Here is a 14,206-nt window from a genome sequence, read left to right as displayed (position 1 = left end):
AACCACACGTTACCACAGTGGTGTGCAGAAGAGCATCTCTGAATGCACAACACATTGAACCTTGTGATTCATTTTCTGGCAGGCATTTACAGGGCAATAAAGATATACGATAGAATTTATGAAAAAAAATTACACATAAACAGAGACTGATGAACAACCATTATGCAAAAGAAGACAAACTATGCAAATACAAAACAAAATAATAATTAAGTAATTCTGAGAACATGAGTTGTAGAGTCCTTGAAAGTGCGTCTATAGTTTGTGGAACCAGTTCAGTGTTGAGGTGAGTGGAATTATCCATACCAGTTCAGGAGCCTGATGGTTGAGGGGTAATAACTCTTGCTGAACCTGGTGGGGTGGAACATGAGGCTCTTGTACCTCCTTCCTGATGGCAGCAGTGAGAAAACAGCGTGGTCCGGATGGTGGGGGTTCCTGATGATGGATGCTGCTTTCCTGTGGCAACACTCCTTGTAGGTGTACTCAGTGGTGGGGAGGTAGACAATATTGACAAGAATTAGGCCTAAATGACAGGAAAATGATTGATGTGCAAGTAGATGAACGTAATTTGAGATACAGCTGTTAAAAGAAGCCTCTGTGTGGCCAATAGCTCAGTACTGCGTTGTGTACATGAGGTAAAAAAGCTCCAGCAAAAAATGTCTAAATATCGTAAGTCAGGCCTGTACATTCTGTATGCCTCTGGTGCAATTAGTTCCTGCAGTGTGCGTCAGTCAGGAGAAATGTTGTCTGTTCCAGACAGGACACTCTATCCACTGTCAGTAAACTGTGGCTTATTAATTCTTACCTTACCGCAATGAGCTGCTTTCAGGCAGAGAATAGCTACAGCTGGTTTCCATTTCTGCCCAGGGACTGGGCTTTTGGTCGGTTCAAGCACAGCAGTAATTACCTGGTTCTTTTTTTCATATTTGAATTAGAATGAGATTAGTTGCTTCACTGCCAACATGATTGTAATGTCAAAACCAGATTTATCTTGCTTCCCCTCGCCTTCCCCCACCCCCACCACCAATGAAAGAAAGTATTACGTCCGCTGGATACAGCTAATGGCCATATGTCACCCATGGAACATGCTGCCTGGTCCAAAGGCTTCTGACCATGGAGATGAGTTTGAAGTACAAACACAAGAAAATCTGCAGATGTTGGAAATCTAAGGAACACACCAAATGCTGGGGGAGCTCAGTAGGTCAGGCAGCATCGATGCAAAAGAGTAAACAGTTGATGTTTCAAGCCGAGACCCTTCACCAGAAATCGATGTTCATTCTGATACGTCAATCCATGGCCTCCTCTACTGTCATGGTGAGGCCACACTCAGGTTGGAGGAGCAACACCCTGTATTCCATCTGGGCAGCCTCCAACCTGATTGCATGAACATCAATCTCTCAAACTTACAGTAATGCCGGCCCCTTCACCATTCTCCAACCCCTCTTTCCTCTCTCACCTTATCTCCTTCACCAATCGACTTCTCATTTCCTTACTTCATCCTCCCCCCCCACCCTGGTTTCACCTCTCATCTTGTGGTTCTTCCTCCACTCCCCCCACCTTCTTACTCTGGCTTCTTATCCTTTTCTCCAGCCCTGACGAAGAGTCTTAGCCCGAAACGTTGATTGTTTACTTTTTCCCATAGATGCTGCCTGGTCTGCTGAGTTCCTCCAGCATTTTGTGTGTGTTGCTCTCCACATTCACTCTATCTAGGCCTTTCGATATTCAAAAGTTTTCAATGAGATCCTCTCCATCATTCCTCTAAATTCAGGCGAATACAGGCCCAAAGCCAACAAATGCTCTGTATATGTTAAGCATTTCATTCCTGGGATCATCTCCTCTGGACCCTCTCTAATGCCAGTGCATCCTTTCTTAGATAAGGCGCCTTCACGGGAAAAATTCACTGGCCTGCTGCACTTCATCCATTTAATACTTCTCTTCTGCCTTGAAGAAATTTTGTACAAGGGTAGCACACACAGCAACAGCTCATTTCTCTCGGCTTATCTGTTAAAACCAGCAGCTGCAGAAGTAGAATTAGATAATCTTTCCCTACTAAATGCCAAGCAAGTGCAATCCTATTATCAGTACATTGATGACAATACTAATCATGCGAAATGAAAAACAAGGCAGACAGTCTTCATTTCAACCTGTGTTTGGGTTTACCACACAAGGTTTAAAGATTGTGTTTCAGAGCTTTGAAGCAAGATGTTGTTCCCCACCCCACCTCCCCCCATGATGACAGGATCATGCTGGATATATTGGTAGTGAATGTCTGTGTGTGTGTACATTTAACAGAAGTAGTATTACCTCAGGGGAAAAAAAAGTTAGACAACGTCCTCCCCCAAACTTGATATCCTGCCAGAAAATTTATTAAAACTAATTCAATTAAACCAACATATTTCTAAAAATTCAAAGAGTAAACTAATGAAAATCCTACAAACATTCAACCATGCATGAACCTGATCTCAACTATTCAAATGAAACCCTCTCTACATACAGTATTGAAAACCTATATTGCTGCCAGATGACATTAATGAATATTGTAAATGGATCTACATAATAATCTGCTGGAAATATTAGGAAGTGGACTTCCGGTAGAGCTCATGGAGTGAAGTCGTGTTCTTGACTCGCTCCATTACCTCTGAGTTTTTTTTCTATGATCAGCTATATTAAGCTAACCATTAAGGCATCGATTTTTATAATACTTTGAAACAAATTGTGTTTTTTGATATTCGGATGCTCTTACGGTCTGCTATGTCTAAGAACGGGAAAAATGGGAAAGACAGCAAACCTCCGGTTAGACTGAAAGGTACCGATCTTCCTCCGACTGAACCACCGTTAACTTTGAAAGCTATATCGGATCTAATTCAAACGGAAATTTCAACCTCTATAACGCAGCTGATTCGTGCGGAAATTTCAATTAATCTCCAGAAAATTGCCGATGCAATCGATAAAATGCAAACATCTATCACAGAACATCAGTCTGTTATATTTAATCTTCAAAAATCCACGCAACAAAATGAACTCAAGTTGGGGAAAATTGAAGAAACAATTACTGCAATGAAGAAAAAACTTGACTTTCTGACTTTTAAAAACTCTGACTTAGAATGCGACGGCAGAATATTCGAATTATTGGTATTCGTGAAGCTGCTGAATCTGACAACCCTATAAAGTTTTTTTCTCAACTTTTAAAAGATACATTTCCTACCGTATTTCCTGACCAACCACCTTTATTGGATCGGGCTCACAGAGTTCCATCATATTCGTCTAAGTCAGATAAACCTCGACATGTTATTGTACAATTTCATTACTTTCAAGACAAGGAGAAATTGCTTCGATTCGCTCGACCTAAAGGTTACATTGATTTTTCGGATCTTCATTTTCGGTTCGTGGAAGACTTCAGTAAACAGATTCGGGATCAATGTGTTCGTTACAGATCTGTGATGTCGGAACTCTACAAGATAGATTTAAAACCAGTGCTGCTTTACCCAGCGCGTTTAAAGATTCACATGCCTGATGGGGCTCCCCGTTTTTTTGATTCTCCATAGGATGCCCAGAGTTACCTGGATCAATTTTCACCTTCAACATCTTAATCATAATTTTTAATTATCTCCGTTTGATCGGAGGCTGTTAATCTGTTGGGTTTAAATTTTTTTTTGCTTTATATGGGCAGAAAAGTTTAGTTTTGGTTAATTAATATGCTTGCCAAACTTTTTCTCAACTGCGTCATTCCTTTCTTTTTCCCTGGGGACTCTGGGTGGTTATTCCCTCAGCATCATTTCACGTATTTCCTTTGAGGCCTTAAACTTTGTAGTTTTCAAATGTACTTTTTGTAGTTTTTCCTAACTAGTCGATGTTAATTATCTCATTTCTTTTTTTTTGTTTAATCATAGGGTCTGTTGTTGGTTACGGTTTTCTTTATATTTACTGGCTTTTTCTTTGTATTATATCGTGTTTGTCTTAATTGGTCTTTTTTTTATTCCTTTACTGTTTTATAACTTTAGCTGATTTTTTTATATTTACACTTTTTTTTAGTGAGCGTCTATTGGAAGTCATGGGGGTAGTCTTAGTGCTTGCTTCTTTCTGGCTGGTCTGCTTTAGATTTAGCTTTGTGGTCATGGGGTTGGGGGTGGTGGGAGGGGCTTCACTTTCTAGTTTTTTTCTTCTTGGGCTATTTACATTACTGAAGCATTGGTTGCGTTCTCCTTCCTGTTATCTCTTGTTTGTTCTGTTCCCTTTCCGGGTACGTGGGTCAAACCTATTGTCAATCCTCTTTTTTGTGGGTTGACTTTAGGGTTTATGGAGTCTATTATTAATTTTGTCTCTTGGAATACTAACGGTCTTAATCATCCAATTAAAGGAAAAATGTTTTTAAAGTATTCTGGAGACTTAAAGCACATGTTCTATTTTTACAAGAGACCCATGTGCGGAGGGGCGACAGACTACGTTTTTTAAATTTTGGAAGGATCAACAGTTTCATTCGAACTCCAACGCTAAGATTCAAGGTGTCTCTATTTTTATAGACCCCTCAGTTACTTTTGTACAACATCATATTATTTCTGATCCGAATGGTAGATTTTTATTGGTTAGTGGTCTACTCTTTAATAAAAAGGTAGTTTTGGTTAACATTTATGCTCCCAATATGGACTGTCCGGAATTTTATAAATCACTATTTAATCTGTTCCCGAATTTGAATGAGTTTTCACTGATCTGGGGCGGAGATCTTAATACTTGTTTATCTCCGGTTTTGGACCGTTCGGCTCCTTTACGGACCTTACCCAATAAATCTGCAACTTTGATTAACTCATTCCTCTCTGATTCTGGGTCGACGGACATTTGGCGTTTTTTGCATCCTCAGGAAAAAGATTTTTCTTTTTTTTCACATGTTCACCATTCCTATTCAAGAATTGATTATTTTTTTTATTGACTCTCGTCTTATTTCTTCAGTGGTTAAATGTGAATATGACTCTATAACCATTTCGGATCATGCTCCACTTAAGCTTTCTATTAAAATTCAGGCCAATACACAAAATAATAGACAATGGCGTTTCAATTCGCTGTTGCTTCAGGACTTGGATTTTGTTAACTTTATGAATGAACAGATCGATCTTTTTTTTACAATCAACTATACAGAAGATATTTCTATGACCATCCTTTGGGATACTTTTAAAGCTTATATTCGTGGTCAGATTATCTCGTATTCTGCTGCTTTGAGGAAGAAGCTGAAGCAGGAGGAGCTGGTAATTGTGAACAAGATTAAGGAAATTGATAAGAAATATGTTACAGCTCCCTCTGAGGAGTTGTATAAACAAAGAACTGAACTTCAAATGGAACACAGTTTATTACTTTCGTCCTCGATTGTAAATCAATTAAAGAAAACAAGAAGTGAATTTTATGTACATAGTGACAAAGTTGGTAAACTGTTGGCTAATCAGTTGAAGACTAATTATACTAAATTTCAAATTAATCAGATTTATAATCAAAATGATCAACTGATACTTGATCATACTGAGATTAATCAAGCCTTTTTTGATTTTTATTCCTCCTTATATCAATCAGAGTCCTTACGAGACTCTAAATATATGAATGACTTTTTAGATAACCTAGATTTCCCTAAGATTTCACAGGATATATCCTGTATGCTAGATACTCCCATTACCACTGATGAGATTAAGAATGTTATCTTTTCTATGAACCTGGGGAAAGCTCCTGGCCCTGATGGGTTTACCGCGGAATTTTATAAATTTTTTGCACCTTCAGTAATCCCTTGGTTTTTTAGGGTTCTGGAGGCTTCATTAAAACTTGGTAAACTTCCCGAATTCTTCTATAGAGCGTCAATTTCTATAATATTAAAGAAGGATAAAGATCCTGCTCAATGTGCATCTTATAGACCAATATCTTTATTAAATATTGATTCTAAAATTTTTTCTAGATTATTAGCAAACAGATGAGAAAAAGCACTTCCTTATATTATTTCGGAAGACCAAATGGGTTTTATTAAAGGACGTTACTCTTTCTATAACATCTGCACACTCTTAAATATTGTTTATATTCCTTCACAAAATGTTCCTGAGTGTGTTATTTCTTTAGATGCTGAAAAAGCCTTTGACAGAGTAGAATGGCCTTACTTATTTAAGGTGCTCGAAATGTTTAACTTTAGCTCGAAATTTATATCCTGGATTAAATTGTTATATTATCCTCCTATGGCCTCAGTTCGTACTAACTCTTTAAGTTCACCCTTTTTCCCTCTTTCTCGAGGTACTAGACAAGGCTGTCCTCTTAGTCCTTTATTATTTGATATTGCATTAGAACCTCTTGCAATTGCCATTCGAGAATCTCCAAATATTATTGGGATAACTCGTGGTTTAAAGTCTCATAAAGTATCACTTTATGCTGATGACTTACTTTTATATATTTCTAATCCTCAAAAATCTATCGTTGCTGCTTTAGATTTATTAGCACAATTTAGTCTCTTTTCCGGTTACAAGTTAAATCTCAGTAAGAGTGAACTTTTCCCGATTAATAAGCAACTTCCCTTGTATCATAACCTTCCGTTTAAACTGATTAATAATTGTTTTTCATATCTTGGGATTAAAATTACTTGTAAACATAAAGATCTATTTAAGACTAATTTTTTACCCTTAATTGATCATATTACTCAACTTTCATTTAAGTGGTCTCCATTATATTTAACTTTGATCGGTCGTATTAATGCAGTTAAGATGTTTATTCTGCCAAAATTTTTATATATATTTCAGGCATTACCGATTTTTGTTCCAAAATCTTTTTTTGATAAAGTTGACTCTAAAATCTCTTCATTTATTTGGCAAAATAAAAACCCGAGACTGGGTAAAATACATTTACAGAAAGCTAAGAGAGATGGAGGTTTAGCATTACTTAACTTTAGATTCTATTATTGGGCAATTAATATTCGACACATGAAATTTTGGTTACTTGACCAGGATACACTATCCATTCCTAAATGGGTAGCATTGGAATTACAATCTGTTCAAGGTTATGCACTTGGCTCTATTTTAGGTTCTTCTCTTCCTTTTGATTTGAAACGCTACAAGCAGGTCTGTAACCCGATAGTAAAATATACCTTACGTATTTGGTTTCAATTCAGAAAATTTTTTGATCTTAACCAATTTGGGCTAGCGATCCCTATTTTAGGTAACATATTTTTTCCTCCCTCTTTCACGGATCGTGCTTTTCAAATTTGGAAGACTAAGGGTATTTCACGGTTTTTGGATTTATTTTTAGATGGTTCCCCTAAGTCTTTTGAACAATTATCTAATAAATATAGTTTACCAAGAATACGTTTTTTTAGATATCTCCAAGTTAGAAATTTCCTAAGTACTATACTTTCTTCCTTTCCAATGCTCCCTCCTACATATATTTTAGATACTATAATTAACCTAAATCCATGTCAGAAAGGTGCAACGGCTATTATTTATAATATTATTATGAAACTTAAGAAAGCTCCATTTGATAAGATTAGGGTAGATTGGGAACAGGAATTGGGTTTTATTATCTCGGCGGATGACTGGTTGCAGATTTTACAACTAGTCAATACTTCCTCTATCTGTGCTAAACATTCTCTAATTCAATTTAAAGTTGTCCATAGAGCACATATGTCCAAAGATAAAAATTAGCTCGTTTCTATTCTCATATTAATCCTTTTTGTGATAGATGTCAGGGGCAGATAGCCTCTTTAACTCATATGTTTTGGTCCTGTCCTACTCTGGAAACTTTTTGGAGAGACATTATTAATATTATCTCAAAGGTATTGAATATAGATATCTCTCCTCATCCTATTACTGCTATCTTTGGATTACCTAAAATTTCCAGTAATCTTTCTCCTTCAGCCCGTAGAATGATTGCATTTCTTACTTTAATGGCGAAAAGATGTATTTTACAACATTGGAAAGAGACTAATGCTCCAACTATGTTTTTTTGGTTTTCCCAGATGATATTATGTTTAAATTTGGAGAAAATTAGAAGTAATCTTTATGATTCTTCAGTTAAATTTGATCAGACCTGGAGATCTTTTATTCAACATTTTCATTTAATGTAATTTTTTTTCTCTCGGTCCATATTTATATTCCCTTCTTGTTTTTTTTTAACTGTTTTTAATGGAGGTCGGGTTTGAGGATGTGATTTTAAGTACTTTAACTCTACTTGTTTCCTAGTGAGCCCATTGCTTTGCTTTGCTTTTAGTTTAGTTGCACGGTGGGTTTTTTTTGGGGTTTGATATATATAAAAATTAGTATACTATTATATTACCTTGTCATTTTATGTTTAAATTGCACTGTTTGTATTAATTTTTTTCTGTATTAATATTTCCTGTAATATATTATATTCTAACAGTGTATTAGTGCCTGTATGGCTTAACTTCTGTGTACTTATTCAATAAAAAGATTTAAAAAGAAAGAAAGGAAATATTAGGAAGTAATTCTAGTCTTAAGCATCAAAGCCTGTATCATTGGTACTTGATCTCAGTGAAACCATCATTTCTGAAACGGATATAAGGGAAGTATCGATATGCACATTTCCTGTGAAGCCAGTGAATATGGCAGGCGTTCGGGGAACGGGCACTTGAGTGCACCTATAGAGTCCATGTTGCAGGTGAACCTTCCTGATAAATGAAAGAAGTTCCACTCAAACTGGCAGCAATCACTGCTGCAAATGCACCCCTGTATAAGTTCTGGATTTGTACAGTCACTCATGTAAATGCAAGAAAGTTCTGGATTCACAGAGGAATGTATTCACAGACCCTGCACCAAATTAGACCTGGTGAAGGACACAAAGAGTCCTCATTTCAAAAGGGATCTTACATCTATGAGGAAGTAAGTATTGGGTTAGAGTGTGAAATTATTATTTTTCATGTAGTTTAACTTTCCTATGCTTGCTTATCATCTTATACACAGTAATTATCTATATTTGTGTAATTGTTCAGTGAGCTTTCAGTTATTGTAGTATAGGTGATTTTGTATTTTTCTAGAAGTTTTTCTGCAGACTGCGTCACACCTAAACCTAGCTATTTCATATGCTACCTCTTATCACTGGAATGTGCTTTATCTCTCTAGTGAATTAGTTTTAATATAAGATGACCACAAATTCTTTGTTTTTTTCTTTCCTTGCTTGTCTCTTTTGCTTTCTCTCTCTCTCCCTTACAGTAAGTTGGTTATCATTATTTTTATTATTACGAACACCAAACAAAACTGCTATAATTATGAGATTTACACCTCATTCTTGACTTCCAAAGAACCTCTGGATCAAAATTTTCAGATTCATCATCAGGTGAAATAAGATAGGATACCACATTTGCTTCAATTTAAACGTATTTTAATTGCTTGCTTGTTATTGTTTTTGAAGCTTTCTAAAATTAAGCCCATTCAGATGTGTCCCAAAAATGTGACAATTGGCAAAGCTGGAGACTTGAAAGCCCTCTGATAAAGGTCACTTCAATTGTTTGCGGGCAGGACTAATCTTGGCCTATCTATGGGACCTCGATGAACACATAGTCATAGAGTCATAGAAAACTTCAGCACAGACACAGAAACAGACCCTTCAGCCCAGTTAGTCCATGTCAAACTATTATAACAGAAACACTAACTCGTTATTTCTTTTTGTTTGGCACTAGTTATTTAATTTTGTAATCAATAGTTTTTTTTATATCTTTGCCCTGCACTGCTGCCACAAATCAACAAATTTCTTAAGTTTTAAATCTGTGATAATGAACCTGATTCTGATTGTTAAACAGTGCAAGGTCTTAGTTCTGTGCAGGGCCCGAATGACTGGGCCCATTTTCTTCAGCCGGCATGTTTGGTGCTACCAATCTGAATCTGGTAAATGTGGGACAAGGAGGAACTGACTGCAGAGCAGCACTGGGTCTCCCAGTAAAATCTGATGTAAATGCAAAATGGAAATTGGGAGCAGTACTTACACTCTGGAGATGTGCAAAACCGAAGTTGCCGCGCAAATTGATAGGGTGGTTAAGAAGGCCTTCATTAATCAGAAGATTGAGATCAAGCTCCACGAGGAAATGTTTTTATTTTATTGTATTTAGAGATAGAGTACAGAACAGGCCCTTCTGGCTCAACATGCTACACCACCCAGCAACCTCTGTTTAACCCTAGCCTAATCACAGGACCTGCTAACTCGCATGTCTTTGGATTGTGGGAGGAAACTGAAGCACCCGGAGGAAACCCAGGCGGTCACAGGGAGAACATACAGACTCCTTACAACTAGCGCTGACAGTGAACTCTTAACTGCGGAACGCCTCCAGCTGTTTGAGTGCTGTGCTAATTGCTGAACAAATCTATAAAACTCTGGTTTGACTACACTTAGAGTATTGTGTTCAGTTCCTGTTACCTCATTATAGGAAGGATGTGGAAGCTTTCGAGAGGGTGCAGAGGAGACTTACCAGGACGCTGCCTGGATCAAAGAGCATGTCTTATGAGGATAGGCTGAGTGAGCTATGGCTTTTCTTTTTAGAGCAAAGGAGAATGAGGGGCAATTTGACAGAGGTGTATAGATGATAAGAGGCTTAGATCCTTTTACCAGTGCCTTTAACCTTGGATGGAAATAGTTAATACGAGAGCACATAATTTTACGGTGACTGGAGGAAAGTATAGAGGAGGGGTGTCAGAGGTAGGTTTTTTCACACAAAGAATGGTGCACTGCCAGGGGCATTGGCAGAGGCACATAGAGTAGAGAGAGTTAAGAGACTCTTAGATTGACACATGAATGTAAGAAAAATGGAGGGTTATGTGGGAGGGAATAGTTAGATTGATCTTGAGTAGATTTAAAGGTCGGCACAACATTGTGGGCCGAAGGGCCTGTACTGTCCTGTACTGTTCTATGTTCTAAAATACAGCTGACTAATGTGTAAACTCACTCCAACCTTGACGCAAATTACTTCTCAATTACACAGAAATTCCAGAGATGAGGGGGTAAACCTATGAAGAGAGAATGAGTTGCCTGGGACTATATGCACTCGAATTCTGAAGGATGACAGGGGATCTTATAGAAGCATATAACATTATGTAAGAGATAGATAAGATAGAGGCAGGGAAGTTTTTTTTCCACTGATAGGTGAGACTAGAACTCGGGGACATAGCCTCAAGATTTAGGAAGGAGATGAGGAGAAACTTCCTTTCTAAGAGAGTAGTGAATCTGTAGAAATCTCTGCCCAAAGAAGCAGTAGAGGCAACCTGATTAAATATATTTGAGACACAGATACATTTTTGCATAGCAGATCAATTAAGTTTTATGGGGAAAAGGCAGGTAGGTGGAGCTGAGTCCACAGTCAGATCAGCCAGATCTTATTGATTGGCGGAGCAGGCTCCTAGTTTTTACGTATTTATGGTCTAAATTCCCTCAGATAACCAATTTTTACCTGGTGTTAAGCAATTTCATTCATTCACCAATAATCCAACAATGGACTATATAACTTCATGTAACAAAGATCTACTTTTTAATACACATAAGATGCTGGAGGAACTCAGCAGGGAGGGCGAAGTTAAACATGTTGGCCATCTGAAGGTTTAGGAACACAATCAATATTGGACTGCTACGTTTCTTAACTTTGGGTTAGCAATTGAGAACCCAATTTTAATTTTTTGTTAATGTTTTCAATGATTCTGAATATTCCTCAGTCAGAGACATCTGGAACTCTTTAAGCAATCTAACAGAAGGCAAATCTGGGGTATAACATTGAAACCTATCAGTCCTCAACCATTTCATGAGCAGTAAAATAAACTTCAGCATTAAGTTGATGAAAGCTGGGAAGTTTCCCGAAAGGCAAAACCTTGTTCAGAATTAAACATATCAAAGGCTAAAATCTTCATCTAATTAGTCACATCAGGGAGGTTCCCTGCTACTGACGACAGTGGCATTTTTTTTGATAATCCATCTCTCACCAATGTGCTATTGTGGTTTTTGCTGAGGAGATAAAACTCTTGTCTGCTCCCTAATATTATCCTGTGCACAAACAGAAAATTCTGGAGGGACTCAGCAGGTCAAAGTTAACATTTCAGGCCAAGACCCTAATTTCTTCAGATATAGCTGCAACACTCCACAATCATTTAGAAATTCCCACTCCAATTTACTCTTGATACACTTCCACTTCCACCAGACTCTGACCAATTTTTATCAATGTAACAGTCTGTCTGGATGCATCAGAGCTCGGTATGGTAACTGCGGCGCACACGACCACAAGAAACTGCAGAGAGTTGTGGACAGAGCTCAGCACTTCACAGGAACCAGTCTCCCCTCTACGGACTCTGTCTATACTTCTCACCGTCTCAGTAAAGCAGCCCCACACACCTGGACATTCTCCTTCACCCATCTCCCAGCAGGCAGAAGAACCTCATTATGATTTTGCACTTTATTGCCTTTTACACTTAAATTCTGCATTGTTATTGCTTTACCTCAATGTGCTGCATAATGATTTGATCTGTAAAAACAGTATGCAAGACAAGCTTTTCAGTTGCAACAATAATAAGCCAATAAACCTTTTACTCCTGGTATTCCAGCAGTGCTAAGTATGCCAATCCCTGTCCATTTCAGCCACAGCACTTTCCTCCTGTGATTTCTGGGGAGGTGCTCAGGAAGCCTCTGCGACCAGCCCACTTACCTGTCCATCAGGCGTTTCGCTCCAATAAGCGACGACATCCCACTGGGGCAGTAGAGTGTCAGCTCCAGGGCACCACGAGCTGGGTGTGATATGGTCACGGTCACGGCCACGTGTTCCAGAGTCTTCATGCCCGACAAGTGCAAGTCATCGGCAGTTACTGTGGAGAACAACGACCTTTTTACATACATCTGCAGATAACCTGAAGCCAATCAGCCCATCAGGTCCATGATACCTCCCAGAAGAGCCATCCCATCAGTCCCATTTTACGCCAACACGAGGAAATCTGCAGATGCTGGAAATCCAAGCAACACACACAAAAAATGCTGGTGAACACAGCAGGCCAGACAGCATCTCTAGGAAGAGGTACAGTCAACGTTTCGTGCCGAGACCCTTCGTCAGGAAAGAAGAGATAGTGAGAGATTTGAAAGTGGGAGGGGGAGATCCAAAATGATAGGAGAAGACAGGAGGGGGAGGGATGGAGCTAAGAGCTGGAAAGTTGATTGGCAAAAGGAATATGAGGCTGGAGAAGGGAGAGGATCATGGGATGGGAGGCCTTGGAAGAAAGAAAGGGGGAGGAGAGCACCAGAGGAAGATGGAGAACAGGCAAGGAGTTATTGTGAGAGGGAAAGAGAGAGAAAAAAAAATTAGGAATGGGGTACGAAGGGGAGGAGGGGCATTAACGGAAGTTAGGGAAGTCAATGTTCATGCCATCAAGTTGGAGGCTACCCAGACAGAATATAAGGTGTTGTTCCTCCAACCTGAGTGTGGCTTCATCTTGACAGTAGGGGAGGCCATGGATAGACATGTCAGAATGGGAATGGGACGTGGAATTAAAATGTGTGGCCACTGGGAAATCCTGCTTCCTCTGGCGGACAGAGCGTAGGTGTTCAGCACAGAAATGGGCCCTTTGGCCCATCTAGTTCATGGCAAACCACTTAAACTGCCTACTCCCACCGACCTGCACCATGTACCTATCCAAACATCTGTTAAACATTGAAATCGAGTGCGCATGCACTACTTGTGCTGGCGGCTCATTCCACACTCCCACCAGCTTCTGAGTGAAGAAGATTCCCCTATTCCCCTTAAACTTTCACCCTTTTTAAGGTTTTCACCCTAAACCCATGACCTCTGGTTGTAATCCCACTCAATCTCAGCGGAAAAAGCCTGCTTGCATTTACTCCTCATAATTTTGTACACCTCTATCAAATCTCCTCACAGTATTCTACGTTCTAAAGAATACAGTCCTAATCTGTTCAATCTTTCCATATAACTCAGATCCCCCAGACACAGCAACATCTTTGTAAATTTTCTCTGTACTCTTTCAACCTTGTTAGCATCCTTCCTGTAGGTAGGTGATCAAAACTGCATACAATACTGTACACCAGATTAGGCTTCACCAATGTCTAATACAAATTTAACATCACATCCTATCTCCTGTACTCAATACAGTGATTTATGAAGGCCAATGTGCCAAAAGCTTTCTTTATGACCCCATCTACCTGTGACACCACTTCAATGAATTATGGACCTGAATTCCCAGATCCCTTTGTTCTACCACACTCCTCAGTG

The 14,206-nt window shown here is 38.8% G+C and overlaps 1 protein-coding gene across 8 annotated transcripts in view; it reads right to left on the bottom strand.

Moving 5' to 3' along the window:
• Positions 1 to 14,206, bottom strand: part of LOC140212725 (proprotein convertase subtilisin/kexin type 7-like) — a 316,994-nt gene that overhangs the window by 38,464 nt on the left and 264,324 nt on the right. For all 8 annotated transcript variants that reach the window (XM_072283841.1, XM_072283845.1, XM_072283842.1 and 5 more), the window contains one exon: positions 12,638 to 12,794. In XM_072283841.1, coding sequence (XP_072139942.1) covers positions 12,638 to 12,794 — 157 coding nt within the window. The remainder of the gene's footprint in view (positions 1 to 12,637; positions 12,795 to 14,206) is intronic.

This window comes from Mobula birostris, chromosome 20, assembly GCF_030028105.1.
Source record: "Mobula birostris isolate sMobBir1 chromosome 20, sMobBir1.hap1, whole genome shotgun sequence".
Lineage (NCBI taxonomy): Eukaryota > Metazoa > Chordata > Chondrichthyes > Myliobatiformes > Myliobatidae > Mobula > Mobula birostris.
Note: the sequence above shows the minus strand (reverse complement) of the source record. Positions and strands in the feature narration are given on the sequence as shown.